We start from the raw sequence: 16,697 nt of genomic DNA, 5'->3' as shown, positions 1-16,697 counted from the left end.
CCAGATACGAACTCAGGAAGATGAGGTTTCCTGACTCTAGGTCCAGCAGTCTAGCCATTGTGCCACCTAGCTGTCCAAATTGTTTATTACAGATGTATCATCATCATCATCAATATCATCATCATCATCATTATATTATGTAGTACAAGTATAATAGCTAATAAAACTTCAATACTGAATACTTTAACTTATAAAGAACTCAACAAACATGACAACTTTTTGAAGGGACATTGTGTTCCCTCTCTGGGCTCAGGGTATTTTCTTTGGCTGTCCCCTAGACCTGAATTACTCTCCTGCATGTCTGACTCCTGGATTCCTTGATTTCCTTCAAGTTCTCAGTAAAATCTCTTGTTCTACAGGAAACCTGCTCCAATCCCTCTAAATTCTGGTGCTCTCCCTCAAATAATTTCCTCATTAATACATAATTGTTTGTACATTCTCTCCCCATTAGATCACGACCTCTGTAAGGGCAAAGACTGTCATTTGCCTCCTTTTTTATCCCCAGTGGTTGGCACATACTGGGTGCTTAATAAGTGCTTATTATCTAACGGATTGATGTGTAGTTCTCCCAGTTTTCCTGGGTTGATGCCCACTTAAACATTTCAAGTGTTATGATTCTGGGAGCAAAAAAAAGTATTTTTGAAAATCACTGCAGTAAATGTTAGTTGACTAATATCAACCTTAAAGCAGGGGGCACCTAAGCTAAGTGGCTCAGTGGATTGAGAGCCCAGCCTACAGACAGGAGGTCCTGGGTTCAAATCTGACATTAAACATTTCCTAATTGTGTGATCCTGGGCAAGTCACTTAACCCCAATTGTCTAGCCCTTACCTTGGAACCAATAAATAGTATCAAGTTTAAGGCAGAAAGTAAGGACTTAAAAAAAAAAAACCCTTTAAGTAAGAAAGGGGAATCTTTTAGCTCCCTTCCAGGTTTCAGTTGTATCACAATGGAACTTTAGTTTACTATACATGCTGTTGTTCCCTAGGGACCCATTGCCTACTTTATAGCATCTGGTTACATTGGCGTGAAGAAAGAGATCTAAGAGACTTCTTGAATCTCTGTTGAAGCAGATTAGCTAAGTAGTCAGGTCACTGAATTTAAAAACTGAGCCAAAAGAATCCCCACCCCAGCCCTGAGTGCCTACCATAGCATGCTGAGGATGTTAAATATGTCATTTCGCAGTCCGTTAGTTAAATGAAGAGAATAAAAGGAGCCTTTTCTCTGCAGGAGGTTACAAAGATCAGAGAATCTGTTTGCAAAGCCCTTCTGACTTTATAGATGAAAAGTATTATTATAAACACAAGGAATTTGTGATTACCTTTTCTATACAAGTTGAAGGAATGAATTGAAGGGCATTTATTAAATGTTTACTATGTTCTAAGCACTGGGCTAAGAGCTGGGGATATAATTAGAAAAGCAAGCCAGCACCTATTCTTGAGGAACTCATACTTAGCTATGTGACCCCAGGCAAGTCAGTTAACCTATTTGCCTCAGTTTCCTCTTTTGAAAAGTGAGGATAATAGCACCTACCACCCAGGGCTGGCATGACAATCAAATGAAATAATAATTTTAAAGTTTTTAGCATAGTGTCTTGCACATAATAAAGAGTATATAAATGTTAGCTATTGTTATTGATGATGTTATCCTTAGGTGGTTTCAGCCATAAAGCATATTATATAGTGGCAAATAGATGGTAATGCATCTTCTTTTATCATATTTATACATGAATTACAATTTTAAATGGTATGAGATATGTCTTTTAACTCCACTGAATTTAAGCAAGGCAGAATTGGACAAAATCATCAGCCTCTGTCTCTGTTCCAGTCATCGAAGGCAAATGACAAGACAAGAGACAGCTGGTGATGGCTTGGGATGCAGTGGATGACCTTGTTGGCATCTTTGATGTCTAACCAGGCTCTAACTGCTCCACAGCTTGCTTCCCCCACCTTCATGGCCATTGGAACAAATCATTCTCATCTGTTCAACCTGCTGGAGGAAGAAGTCTTCACGTGCTTGTGCTAGACACTTCCTAATTCACTGACAGGTCTGAGACTTGTTGATTACTCTTTGGTTCAGCCCAACTACTGGGATGGTTTTGCCAAGGTATAGTTGTTGTACTTGTTACAGCTTCTTGGAGTCACAAGTGAGAATCGAGTGGCAGGTGGCCACCAAAGGAGGAAAGCAGCCTTCAGAAAAAGGGTTTGGCAAGCCCACACAACAGAGATATTAGTCTTCCCCGAATACCCCATATATCCAAGACTAAAGATGAGAGACAGTTGGTGCATGGCTTTCTGTTTGAAGATGATTGTGCACTCAGTGCAACCTCTGAGACTGAGCTACAGAAGAGCACCAGCCAGCACCACATCTTCCATATGTGAAACCATTGGTTACAGCAAATGGAGAAGTTTTGAGTCCTGTGGCTAGTTCAGTTCCCTGGGCAGTATGCTTTCCAGGGATGTCCAGAGATAATGAAGTCGATGCATGCATCGCCGCAGAGCTAGCTCTGTTTGGGAGGCTCTGCAGGAATGTCTGGGAGAGAAGAGGTCATAGGCTGCCTACCAAACTGAAGGTCTACAGAGCTGTTGTGCTGACCTCATTGTTGTATATCTATGAAACTGGCAACAGTCCACCAGTGCCATGCCAAGACACCGAATTGCTTCCATCTGAATTGTCTTAAGAAGATTTTGAAGATCACCTGGTGAGATCAGGTATGAGACACTGAAGTCCTTTCTTGAGCTGAACTATCAGCCATTCAGACTCTACTCCCCAGGATGCAACTCCCATGGATTGATCATGTTTGAAATACATATTTGCCCAGAAGACTATTACAGAGAACTCACACAAGGTAAACACTCACACAGAGGTCAGAAGAAGCCATATAAAGACACACTCAAGGTCTCTCTGAAGAATTTTGGTATCAATTCTGAGATATGAGAGACACTGGCACAGGATCATCCTGAATGGCATGCTCCCATCAAAAAGATGTTGTTCTCTAGGAGCAAAGTAGAATTGCAATAGCTTAAAAGAAACACGAGATGTACAAATTTAGAGATCTCCATCCATCCCAAATATTTATATGGCTCTTTCTGTCTAACCTGTGGTAGAGCCTTCTGAGCTCCTCTTGGACTGATCAGCCACAGTCAAACATACCATACACTGACCCCAACAGAATGATGCCATTTTGGCCCTCTCTGAGTACAAAGGACAACAACCAACCAAGGTGAATATTGGTTCTCTTTTCCACAGAGGTTATTCCTTTGGATAACAGCTTTCACAGGCTGACTTGGAAGCAGGATAGGCAGTCTGTAGACAGGGATACTGCTGTTCTTGAGTTACTTGGGTTCGTAGTACACATATATACATAAGGAATGCACATGTATGTATGCCTTCAGTCTTTTATCTCAATTGTCTCCTCAATTATGAGGAAGAATGTTTTATCCATGAGCAAGAGAAGAAAGAAATTCAAGCCTATAGCTCATCTGTCAGATAGTTATTCCTCATATGTTTGGAAAATATTTTTAAAATAAAAAGGAAAATTTTTATCAATTCAAAATTGTTCTGTAATTGGCTGATTTCCACAGTCCATTGTTGAATGAAACTCCTACACAGTTCAAGTTTTTAATGAGTATGTCAAATAGAATTCAGCTACAACTCGTGTTTTGGTTACCTGTGCCCTGGGATGTGAAATTTTCAGCCTAAACAATGGATGATAGCGATTGATTCATTTCTACTTCTAAAGTCCTATATCAATGTTCAAATGGACTTTCTTGATGAAAAACAAAAACCCCAGGATTCAAGAGTTGCCCTACTTTGAGGAGGAGGAAAATAAATGCCTCCTTGCACAGTTAAATAAAATGATATCAGGTAGTGTCAAATGACTACCTATAAATAAACCCAGCTAAGGAAAAATGAATCCTCAGAGAGACTGTATCTCATCAGGCACTTGTGAGTGGTATGGAGCAATTTGCCAGTTATTATAATCTCAGTGCAAAGGAAGCAGTAGATCTAAACAGCTTTCTAACAGTTTGGAGAAGAAAGTACTGAAGTCTAGGCATGAGAAATGGAGATCTTGACAATGGGGAGGAGGAGCGTGGTGGCTGAGCTGTTTAAGAGTTTTCATCCATGATTCATAGCACTTATAATAATAGATACATTCAGCACAGACACAAGAATGTCTGGATAATCCATCTCCACTCTGGGTGATTGTGAACCACTCAAGTCACATGGCAGTGTTCCTGGAATGCCACAATGGCTAAGTTTATGCTTCTGTGTATGAACATGTAATGACTCCTAAATCATGGTAGATCAAAGGACCTAGAAGGATTGGGCCAGATCCCAGGAACAGAGAACAAAAATATCCTCAAAACAATAGGGGATGGTAACATTAAAATCAAAGAAAGCGATGATAAAACAAAGTGGCTGTTGTTTAGTTTTTCAGTCAAATCTGATCCCTTTTTTTGAAGGTTTTCTTGGCAAAGATATTGGAGGGATTTGCCATTTCCTTTTCCAGCTCATTTTACAGATGAGGAAACTGAGTAATTGAGCGAAACAGGGTTAAGTTACTTGCCTAGGTCCAACAGCTAGAAAGTATTTGAGGCTGAATTTGAACTCAGATCATCCTGACTCCATACCTAGAATTCTATCCATTGTGCCACCTACCTGCCCTCCAAAAGCTAGGCTATCTAAAACTGCTTAGTAGCAAATTCATCCACAGGAATTTGGTTCAATTCACATTTATTTATATGCAAAGCATTTTTCCAGTGGGAGAGATACAAAGATAAGTTCTTGCCCCACAGAAGCTTGATGTCATTTGTACACATATTTCCCCCTACTATAATACAAAATAAGTTGTAAATGCATAAGAGACTTCAGAAAAAGACAACAAAAATTCCGAAGCATGGAATGTGTATAGAGGATGGCAAATAATCCAATCAAGTATAATTTATATGAAATAAAAGAGTTTGACTAAAGGCAGAAAAATATGTGGGCAGAGGACAAGACTGAATTTTTCTCAATGGGCTACAAGAATCTCTTTGTTTTAAGTAATTTAGAAGTGCAATGTGGGCATAGTTAGAAGGTCCAGTGGAGAGAGTATCAGGACTGGAGTTAGGAGGATCTGGGTTCAAATCTGTCTTGGACACTTCCTAATGATGTGACTCTGGGCAAGGCACTTAATCCCATTTTCCTAGCCCTTGCCCTTCTGTCTTAGAGTTGTTACTAAGACAGAAAATAAGAGTTTAAAAAAAAAAAGTGAAATATAACCAGTTCTATGCCTAAGAATGTCCAGAATCTTAAGGTTGAAAAAAGGATCTCAGAGGTCATCTATCCAACAGAGACCTGAATAGTAAACCCCTCAATACTGTTTTAGCCCAAATATAATATGACCCTGAATATAGTGTGATCCCAAGAAGGGTAACTCAGAGGAAACACCGATTTTATTTTCTCCTTTTAAATTACAACTTTCTCTTAACTTGTGAATAATGCAGGCACTTTATATTCGAAGTTTTTTCAAGGTCCTGAAAACAAGTTAAAGAAATTTTAATGCCAACACTTTTATTAAATATGTATAACTTTTAGAGCTACTTGTGAGAAACTACCTTCCAATATTTAATCATGTTCTCCTTCCTCTTCTATTTCATCTCCTGAAGTGGAAACATCATTCAAGTCATCACTGTCACCCTCTTCTTCCAACAAAACACGATCTTCATTATTATCCATATTGTTTGATGTACAACATTTAAAAAATCCAAGCACAGTGGACTTGGAGATTTTGTCCCAAGCAGTTTTGGCCCAGTTCCTAATACAGTGACCATCAGTTTCTTTATTTTTCCTGATGGAATAAATTTGGTGGTATTCTTTCCTCAAATGATCTTTGAATGGCTTATTAATTACTACATCTAACACTTGTAATTGTGATGTCATTCCTCCTGGAATAAGGACTAGATTTGTGCGCATTTCAGCCATTCTCTTCTTCACATTTTCAGTCAGGCAACCCTTGAATGCCTCAAGTACGAGTGTTCCTCTCTGATGCAGTAATGCACCTGGGAGCATACCCCAGACCACATTCAACCAATTTAACACAAGTTCTTCAATCCTCCATCCCTCTTCCTGCACATGAAAGATCACTCCTAATGGTAACTTTTCCTTAGTGAATGTTTTACGCCTTAAAATAAGGAGTCAGTTTCGCCTGTCAACTGTGACTGCGAGCATCTCAGTCATTCCAGTTTTCTCGTTCCCAGTAGTTTTAATTAAGACTTGGCATCTTTAGTGTTAATGGTGACATTTGATGGGATATCAAAACAAACAGGCATTTGGTTGGCATTTCCCATCTCACCAGAGATAGCCGTGCTTTTTACATATGCTGAGGTACACAATACACAAAGCTGGAAGTGCTTGAATATAGTGTGAATGAAACTTTCAAAAGTACACATTGGGGGAAAAAACATCATATTCTATTTGGGCTCATATGGTATCATCTGTGACAAGCAGTCATTCAGTCTTTGCTTACACCATCTGGTGATGGGGAACCAATCCACTTTCTCCCATTCCACTTTTGAACTGTTTTTACTAGACTGTATGGTTTCCTAGTTGCTTTTTGTGGTTGTTCAGTCACTTGGTCACACCTGACCTGGCAAGGATACTAGAGTGGTTTGCCATTTACTTCTCCAGTGAATCCTTTTGTCAGGCAATGAGTGCCTCACTTGAAGTCACACAGCTAGGAAGTATCTGAGGCTGATTTGAACTCAGGTCTTTCTGGCTCTAGGCTAAGCACCCTATCCACTGAGCCCACTAAGCCCAATATAATGATGATATAAGGATGGTTTCCTTACATCCAACTCAAATCTGTCCCTCTTCAACTTCCATTATTTGCTCCTTGTTCTACCTTCTGTGTGAAATAGTACAAGCCTACTGCTTTCAGATCATAGACTTTCAAATAGCTGAATATAGCTGTGATGTCCCTGATCTCACCAAAACTTCTCTTCTCCTTACTGAACATCCTTCATTCTTAGGATTGTAGGATCTTTGGACAGGTAGGAAGTGGCTTCAAGGAACATGGAGACCAAACCCATCATTTTATAGGTGAAGAAACTGAGACTTGGAGCATCAAAATGACTGGCTCATGTCCCTCAGACAGAGAAGAAGATAGCCCTTTACATCATGAGTTTCTTGAACTTGTCTTGGATTCTTGCTTTGTTGGTAATATTTAGGTCATTCACAGTTGATTGATCATCCATTGTATGTTATTACTGTTACTATGTACAACATCCTCTTGCTTCTGTTCTCTTCACTTTGCATCCCTTCATATAAGTCTTTCCAGGTTTTTTTTTTTTTTGTGATCATCCTGTTTGCCATTCCTTAAGGCACAATAGTATTCCATTATAATTATGCTCATGACTTGTTTAATCATCTCCCAGTTGATAGACATCCCTTTGCATTCCAATTCTTTGCCACCACACACACACACACACAAACTGCTATAAATGTTTTTGTACAAATATATCCTTTCCCCCTATCTTTGATCTCTTTGGGATGCAGACCTAGTAGTATTAAAGCTATCCACCACCATAGAAGGAACTGATGAAGTCTAATGCAAATTGAAGCATACCATTCATCACTATCTCCTGTAATGATTAAAAATAGTTGGTTTATAAACTGTGGCAGATAAGAGTGTTTGGCTTAAATTGTGACCGCAGAAAATATGTTTTCAAGACAGTGTCTTGTTTTAAATCAAATATAAGATGGTCGCCAGGGAAAAATTCCCAAATATTAAATATACCCAAGTCAGCTGGGTTTAATAGAAATTTTAATTAATACAAATGAGGAATTAAAGAAAGGGCGAGAGAGAGAAAAAGGGAATAATGAGAAAAAAGGCTAGGCCAGCTTAGGCCAGCCATAAGAGAGAGAGATAAGTCAGTCTTCAATCCACTCACCACAAGATTTGTCCCAAGCAAAATTCTAGTGTTCAGAGAGACACCAGTTCAGCCAGCTCCATCTCCAGAGAGAGATTTTTCTGACAGTCCCCAAGAGAGTCCCCTCTCTCAGCTTTTCATCTCCTTTTTAAAGGGAATTTTCTCCTATGTCACCTCCCCTAAGTTCTCACATCTACTAATCACAGTAGATGTTTTCCAAAGGACAGACCATTCTTAATTCACACCTAACTAGGCTTAAACTTTTGATTAAGTTCCCACCTGAAAAAAACTCTGAGTAAGTTCTCACCTTTTTGCTCCTTGAAAATTCACAAGTTGCCTGACCTTTATAGGTTCTTAGCACCCTTTTGTATTAGATCTAAAAATAGGCACAGCTTAAGAACTTTTGCCTTACTATAAGTATGGGATTAAGTATTTTTCATTGTTCAGCAAGGAGTTTCTTCCCCTAAAGCAGGCTTAAGTAGGGGTGGAGTAGAGGTCTCACATTCCTGATCTAAGTTCCTTCATTGTTTAAATGTCTTAACCAAACCTTATGAAGTAGGGTCTGAGAACTTTTTAAGGTTCACACTCCTTCATGAGTTTTTTTCCCTTGTTTAAGCAATATACAAGATGATGAACATGGAAATATATATTGTATGATAGCACATGTACAATCCAGATCATATTACCTGCTGTCTTGGAGAAAGAGAGGAAAGAGAAAAAGGGGGGAAACATGGATTGCAAAATGTCAGAAAATTATTATTAAAAATTATATCAAAGGAGGGAGAGAATCTAAAACTCAAATTTTTAAATGAATGTTTAAATTGTTTTTATATGTAATTGGGGAAAAAGAAAATATTATTTTAAAAATTGTATCAAAGTGTAATCTGGAAAAATGTAATTAAAATTTGACATAAAAAAGAATAATAAAAATAATAAAAAACCTCAATGTAACTATTCAAATGTTACATTCTTTCCATTATGCATAGTTCTTTTCAACCAATCTTCAGCCCCTTCTGTTCTCTCAGCATCCTGATGGCATGTGTCCTATCTTGTCAATGTCTTTCCTAAAATGCAGAACGACACAATATTCTATATGTGTTCACTCCTACAGGCTCATCATTTTACTAGTTCTAAATGCTAGGCCTCTCTTGATGCAGCCTAAAGTGGTATGAATTTTCTTGTCTAATATACGTTTGAGTCATGCCAAGATTACAGCTGACTAAGATTCTAGATGCTTTTTATACAAAGTGGTGTAATTTCATACACTTATGCTAAAAATAGAAAGAGATGTGACTAGATATTTATCCTACTAAATTTTGCCTTATTAGATTTAGTCCATTGGTCTGACTTAGATCTTGATCCTTTCATCTAACATGAGAGCTTTCCTTTGTAACATCTTCAAATCTGATCATAAAGATAGGCAACATGTATATGCAAGATAATACTAAGGCAGAGTGCTTTACATATATTATCTCATTTGATCATCATGACTTTGCTATTATCTATTTTACAGATGAGGAAACTGAGGCTGAAAGGTTAAGTGATTTCATAAGCATGCCACCTCTTCCTTCTCCCAAGTTTTATTGATGAAACTACTGTAAAAATCCAAAGACATATCCCTGGCTTACTTCTCTGGAATACCTCCTTCAGGCTGCCATATACAAATTATTAATATTGGACTCTGAGTCTAATCCAATACAAAAATCATTACTAAGGATGTACTAGGGATTTCTCTAATACCCAAGACTCTGCCTACTGGTACTTGCTAGTTTCTGAAATACCAGAATTCAATGAAAAACAATCCTTACCCCAAAGGAGCTCAGCTTAGGTTCTACAGGAGTGATTCAACATGTAAATATAAACATTAGCATGGCAATTTAAGAAATAATTTGCTTTAGCCATTCAATTATTTCTGAATCCTCCTAAGCATCATCGTTCTAGAGTACTTCTTTCAATATTGTCCAAGAGAATATCATGAGAGACAAATGCATTTTGCTAAGGTACTTGATAATTTCTGTGGCATTTCCTTGATCTCCCAGTTCATAAACTATGCCCTCAATATTATATTCTATAATTTTTCCAGGAACCAAAGTTAAATCTCTCTGGTCTATAGTTTGCAGACTCCACTGTTTTTCCTCTTTTGACAAATGGGATTGCCCTCGTCCATCTCCAATCCTGTATCACTTCTGTTCACCACAGTTTTTCAGAAATGAAAGATAGTGGTTAAAAAATCACATATGTCAGCTCCTTCTTTCCCTAGGATATCGTTTGTCCAAGCCTAGTGATTTGAGGATCATGATCCTGAGGCAATTTGCTATGTCAATTTGAGCTGCCTCTATACTTATCTCATCTGGAGATCTAATGGTGATGGTGATGTTAGTGAGGTGGTTGGGTAGTAAGTGCACAGGTAGAGACACTTTTCTGACACCCTTACCCAGGGGATTCTAACCTTTTTCTTAGGGGGAACTATATATGATTTCCTGAAGTCTTATGATCATTGTCACTTGTGGGTGGTTACTGTTAATAGTGGGAGTTTGGTTGCTGGCTGAATTCTTTCTGTTAGAAATATCTGCTCATCTCTTGATAGTCTGCTTGGAAAGCAATTAATTAAATCTTAGACATCTACCAGAAGATAAGAGTAACTATTTTATTTGTTAGAAAGCCCTAGCTACTAACATATGGAAGCTTGACTTGTGATTTAGGTGAATGCCAGGACTTCAGTAAATACCAATTATGTCTCCTAAATTCCAAGCAAACCAAACTGAACCAAACCAAGGGAAAAAAGAAGTTCCATTTTTGGGTGAGAACTGTGTGTGTACTGTATTACTAGAAGTCCAAAGAGATAGCATTTAGTAGAGCCCAGTTGGCTATGAAGTTGAGTTCTGACTACTTTATTTGGTTTAGCCTTTAAATTAATGTTTAGTCTGTAAAATAATTATATTTATTTTGATATCATGTAGATTTACTTTTGGTTTTTCAATTTGATACTGGATTTGGACACATCTTCATTTATCTCCCCCCTCTCAGTTGTGGGTACACTTCAGGTAAAGGAACTTTCTAGCTTTCTACAAATTTCTAATACTTGTACAGTACTTACAACAACAATCACAATAATAGCTAGCGTTTATATAGTGCTTTAAGGTTTGTAAGCTTGGCACTCACACCTCATCTCTACTCTCTGCTCCCTGGGACCCCTCTGATTGGAAGATGGAATGGAAAACTCCCCAAACTTTGATTTAAGGAGTATGTCCAGGACAGGTATCTCTTCATTTCCCATCTACCTGCACTGCTTTGAACTTTTTCATCATGACCTTCTACTTTTCATATTCCTTCATGTGTCATCTTTCCCCAATGGGCTGTAAGCTCCTTGAGGGTAGGCATTATCTTTCTTTTTTGTGTTTGTATTCCCAAGACTAATCCTAGTGCATGCATGTTTACTGACTGACTTGACAAATGTAATTTCATTTTATCTTTACAACTACTCTGAGAGGTAGATGCTAACAAAGACCAGGATGCTTAACATAGACCAAAGCACCCAATGATGCTTCTGTTATGAATGACTACCTCATCACCTTTTCTTCTTGTAATCATTCTCCAGAAAATTCTTTTACTTCCCTAAAGTTGAAAACATGACAAAAGCATAGTGAGTTATATGAAGATGCTTAATTCTGACTAGGCATCCTTCTCTGTTGTCTTATACTTCTTTGACAGATCATGGCTCCATTCATCCCATTGCTAAGCAACAAGAGTTGAGCTCATATTTGACAACTTTAACTGCCACTTTGGTTCCTACCAGACCTTATTAGTTAATTAATTCACAAAGGTTTCTTAAAATGAAATCAGGCAAATTAGAAAGAATAATACCAACATTCCTCAGATCTAGAGACATATTAATGGCAGGAGGAATTTGCTTTAAATTAATGTTTTATCAGTTAAAAATTGTATTTGTTTTAATATAATGGAGATTTCTTTTTAATTTTTTTATTTGATGCTAAGTTTGGCCACATTTAAATTTGTCTCCCCCCACCCTTGAGTTGTGAGTATGCACTTTAGGGAAAGAAACTTTCTAGCAAACGATTCTTGACTCTGGAGTCTCATTTGCCTATGAAATGCAAATTTCCTCAAGGTCATCTCTTAAGATTTCTTTCATCTGTATTGGTAGGTATAGAATCACACTGATGAAGAACAGCTTCTGAAACACTTGCCTGCTGGTAGATGTTTATGAGATGTTTAAAAAAATTAAATCCCACCACTTTCAACTTACAAGTGAGCATGGTTGCAAAACTACTGCATGACTATTTGTTATGGTAACAATGGAAAGTTTGAGTAGAATAAATTCCGATGTAGAAGATTTTGACTCAAGGCTATTCTGAATGACTCTTAGGAGAAGTAGCTTTGAGAGAAATATTCTGGTGCTGTAAAAACACCACTTGTTTCTCCAGTGGAAGAGATTTAGAATTCCTGTTAAGTTCACCCACCCATATCTGTCTGTATCACAGTCCTCCCACCCTTATTCCTTATCCCAGTCTGACATTTAGAAGAAAAGGAATTGGAGGTGGGAGAGGATTGCAGAAAGAAATATTGAAGTATTTGAAAGAAAAAAGTGCAGATGAAAGAGGAATATTCAACCAGTGCAGAAGATTAAGAAAATATTAATTCCTCTGCACAAACATTACTGCTTTCTGATTCTAACCTCAGCTTATCATAACAATTGACATTCATATATGGGGATTGTCAAGTGCTTTTTAATCTCTGCAACCACCTTGTGAAGTGGGTTCTAGAATTCCCCTTCATTTTACAAATGAGGAAACTAAGACCCAGAAAGGTTTAGTGTCTTGTCATGTTTGATGTGAGATTTGAACTCCAGTCCTCCTGACTGTGAGCACCCTCTTCACAATGCCCCATTGCCTGTGTTCAGAGACTGCACCTGCCTCCATCTGCCATATGTCCTATCACTACTAGGATGCATTGGGGAATAAGCTGTCTACTCAGCCTCCACCTCTCCGTTCCTCTTGTGTTTGTGAAAGAGGCCTTTGATCTTTACAAGCTTACTTTATTAAACACAATTAGACAGTCCGAATTCAAATTCCAAATGATCTTTTTCTGACCGAGCACCTGACACTTTTTCCTCTTTATGCTGCTAGATTCTTTTGAGGAGAGGAAAAACAAGGCTCCTTTTGCTTCAATTAAGTTCTGTCCCATTCATAGAACTTGCTAATGAGCAGTACGCAGTGGAGAGCCTGCACCTCCGCGGGTTCACTGCTGGGCAGCTAACAGGATGCTTTCATCCTTTGCAAATGAAATTGCTGTACAGTCTGGATGACTACAAAGAAACCTCACAGCCTCCCTGATACGATGCTCCCATCACTGGTGATTTCATTCATGCAGATAACTCCCTCTGCCCATTCACACATCCTCCCTTCATGCCTTCTCCTCCTCTATGATTTTTGTCCATTTCCCCCCCATAGCTGCTCTGTACAAACTACTCAGCCTACTATGGGTTTTTCCTCTTGGGGTTCCACTGTATTACTCAGGCTCCCTATCAAGTTGTTAACACTCTTGCATGACTGGTCCACCTACTTTTCAGACCCAACCCAATTAGAGTTTCCATGGGATCATCTTTGGCTTTCTAAACTAATTCTTTGTTGTTTTCTTTCTGTTCCTACTTTAATATAGTTCCTCAATTAAGCTCTTACTATGTACCAAGCACTAGAGACAGAATGCTAACAATACACAAGGAAAGGCTAAAATAGTCTCTATTCTTAAGGAGTTCACATTCCAATGGATGCAATATATACAAACAATCATGTAAAAGCCAGAAGGAGAGAAAATGAAGTTTGAATAACTTCTCCATCCTCCTTTCCCCTACTATTTGAATGGACATTGCTAATCACTGACCACCTTCTGAGGACATCCCAAGACAAATGTGCAAACCAGAGGTCTTCTTTAAAAACAAACAAGCACCAAAACCTTACCTTCTATCTTAGAACTGATTCTAAGTATTGGTTCCAAGGCAGAAGAACAAGGACTAGACAACTGGGACTAAGGATCACCCAATCAGGAAGGGTCTGGGAGCAGATTTGAAGATTTGAACCCAAGACTTCCTGTTTTTTGGTCTAGTTCTCTATCCATTGAGTCCCCTACCCGCCCCCTAGAGGTCTTTCTAGAAAAACCTGGATGACATTTTAAGGGAGATAATACATTGGGGTTGACTGTTGCAGATATACTTTTTGCTGAAAAGGAATAGTCTTGTGTTTATAATATTATGCCCCATGTACAAAACTAGTTTTTCCCTCCAAAAAATTGCTTTTTCAAAACAAGTTACTCCATTATCTTCAACTTGTAATTTCACTGATAGATGCCAAACACATACTTACAGGTGACTTCTTGAACTAGAGTATTTCTTCATTGTAATCTGTGGGCAGATATCTAGATCGGGAAGTCCTCTCAAATCTCATCATGAATGTGTGAAAGGCTGTCTCGTATGCAGAGCTGGCCCCAGAGTTTCAGGAATTGGAGTAATTGTTTGCTCTAGTCCTCCTGTCAAGAGGCTAAAACTAAGATATACAGCAGTAGCTGTGTGCAACCCAGTTAGATTCAACAAATATTAAGTAACTATCATGGGCAGAGAAAATTGCCTTTTAGACTTAAAACATTCTGGTATGTTATCATAGGAAATTAAGTTTTTCTTTAAAGCTTGATTGTTAACTCCTTAAGAGCAGACGCCCACTTGGCCTTATTTATCTTTAAATAACCCATGCTAGAGACTGGGAGAGAGTCATAGAATGTCAGAACTGGGATAGACCCTGGAGCATATCACTTTCATTCACAGAGGAGGAAGCTGATGTCCACAGAAGTTAAGTGACTTGGACAAAATAACACATCTTGCCAAGTGACAGAGCTGGGATCCAGTTTAAGTCTTCTTGTTGAAAGTCTGTTGGTTTTCCCTCTAGAGCAGAGTCTCTTAAAAGCTGGTTGAATAAACAAGGGATATACATACATTCACTATTCTAATGCATCTATCTCAATAGTTTCTTTTAAGCAAAAACATTACAGATACAATTTTGTTAGCTCAGAAAATAGAAACCCAAAATTCTTCCTATTGTCTAAATTACTGTAAACTCAGCAGGTAATTCTCCTCCTCCTCCTCCTCCTTCTCCTCCTCTTTCTTCTTCTTCTTCTTCTTCTTCTTCTTCTTCTTCTTCTTCTTCTTCTTCTTCTTCTTCTTCTTCTTCTTCTTCTTCTTCTTCTTCTTCTTCTTCTTCTTCTTCTTCTTCTTCTTCTTCTTCTTCTTCTTCTTCTTCTTCTTCTTCTTCTTCTTCTTCTTCTTCTTCTTCTTCTTCTTCTTCTTCTTCTTCTTCTTCTTCTTCTTCTTCTTCTTCTTCTTCTTCTTCTTCTTCTTCTTCTTCTTCTTCTTCTTCTTCCCTTTTTCTTCTACCCCTCTTCCTCCCCCTCCTTCTCCACCTTCTCCTCCTCCTCCTCCTTTTCTCTTCCCCCTTTTCATCTTAGAAACAGTACTTTGTATCAGTTCCAAGGCAGAAGAGCAGTAAGAACTAAGCAATGGAGTTAAGTGACTTGCCCAGAGTCACATAGGTAGGGATTATCTGAGGCCAGATTTGAATTGAGGACCTCCCATCCTAATCTACTGAGCCACCCAATTGCTCCCAGCAGATAATCCTTCTTAATCAAATACACACAGACACATACACACACACACATGCAACTAAATTTATCTTCTGTCTATCATCTTAAAATTAGGAGAGACCAGCAGCGCACCATTGATTCTCTGCAGTCCACTTTGCACTCGGAAGCCAAGAGTCAAGCTGAAGCCTCTCGGCTAAAGAAAAAGATGGAAGGGGACCTCAATGAGATGGAGTTACAGCTCAGCCATGCTAACCGACAGACATCTGAGGCCTCCAAATCTCTGAACACCCTTCACATGCAAATCAAGGTATTTCCAAATTTTTCTCCAGGAAATTAAGTATATCTATTTACAGGAAAACAACCCAAGAAATGGAAAATTCTCATTATCCACATCACCCTACAACCAAGATCCATTACTGTAAAGGAGATATAGAGCTAGAAGGGACCTTTGAGGCCATCTAGTCCAACTCCCTCATTTTATAGATGATGAAACCTCTGTTTCATGCCTGGAGAAGTTAAGTGACTTGCCCGATACAAGTAGCATATGGTAGGATTTGAACTGAGATTCTTTGACTCCAGAACCAGGAGTTATTTACTCGATTTACAACCCTGTTCCCTCTCTTGAATAATTATTAGCCTGTGACAACTCTTTATATGCTCTGTCTCTGTCTCTCTCTCCTTTCACAAAAGACATTCTTTTTCCTTTGTTACAGCATCTACAAGTGCAGGTAGATGAAACTACACGCCACAATGATAGTCTGAAGGAGGAGGTGATGGTGGCCGAGAGGCAGCATGCCATTCTGCAGTCAGAAGTGGAGGAATTACGTGCTTTGCAGGAACAGACGGAACGTGGACGGAGACTGGCTGAACAAGAGCTTCTAGAAGCCACTGAAAAACTGAACATGCTACACACTCAAGTGAGGACAACTCTGAGAACAGACTCTTTCTGGTCACTACTTTGTTGGAGAACACTGATAAAAAAAGATAATGTCTTGAGGAAATTAGAGGGTGTGAAAACCATGCCATATGTAGGATCACTGAAGGAATGAGGGAATTGTTAGCTTGAAAATGAGAAAAATAAGCAGAGACTCAATCATGGTCTTTAATATTCAAAAAACTATCACATTGAATAGAAATTAGAT

The 16,697-nt window shown here is 38.5% G+C and overlaps 1 protein-coding gene across 5 annotated transcripts in view; it reads left to right on the top strand.

Moving 5' to 3' along the window:
* The window catches only part of LOC100619531 (myosin heavy chain, cardiac muscle isoform-like), a 154,741-nt gene that overhangs the window by 69,327 nt on the left and 68,717 nt on the right, over positions 1–16,697 (top strand). For all 5 annotated transcript variants that reach the window (XR_008911103.1, XM_056793437.1, XM_016433447.2 and 2 more), the window contains exons 11-12: positions 15,670–15,862; positions 16,269–16,472. Coding sequence is in view for 4 of the 5 variants with exons in the window: in XM_056793437.1 (XP_056649415.1) it covers positions 15,670–15,862; positions 16,269–16,472 (397 nt within the window). In the remaining variant the exon portion in view is untranslated. The remainder of the gene's footprint in view (positions 1–15,669; positions 15,863–16,268; positions 16,473–16,697) is intronic.

The sequence above is a fragment of the Monodelphis domestica genome, chromosome 4 (genome assembly GCF_027887165.1).
Source record: "Monodelphis domestica isolate mMonDom1 chromosome 4, mMonDom1.pri, whole genome shotgun sequence".
Classification (NCBI taxonomy): Eukaryota; Metazoa; Chordata; class Mammalia; order Didelphimorphia; family Didelphidae; genus Monodelphis; species Monodelphis domestica.
Note: the sequence above shows the minus strand (reverse complement) of the source record. Positions and strands in the feature narration are given on the sequence as shown.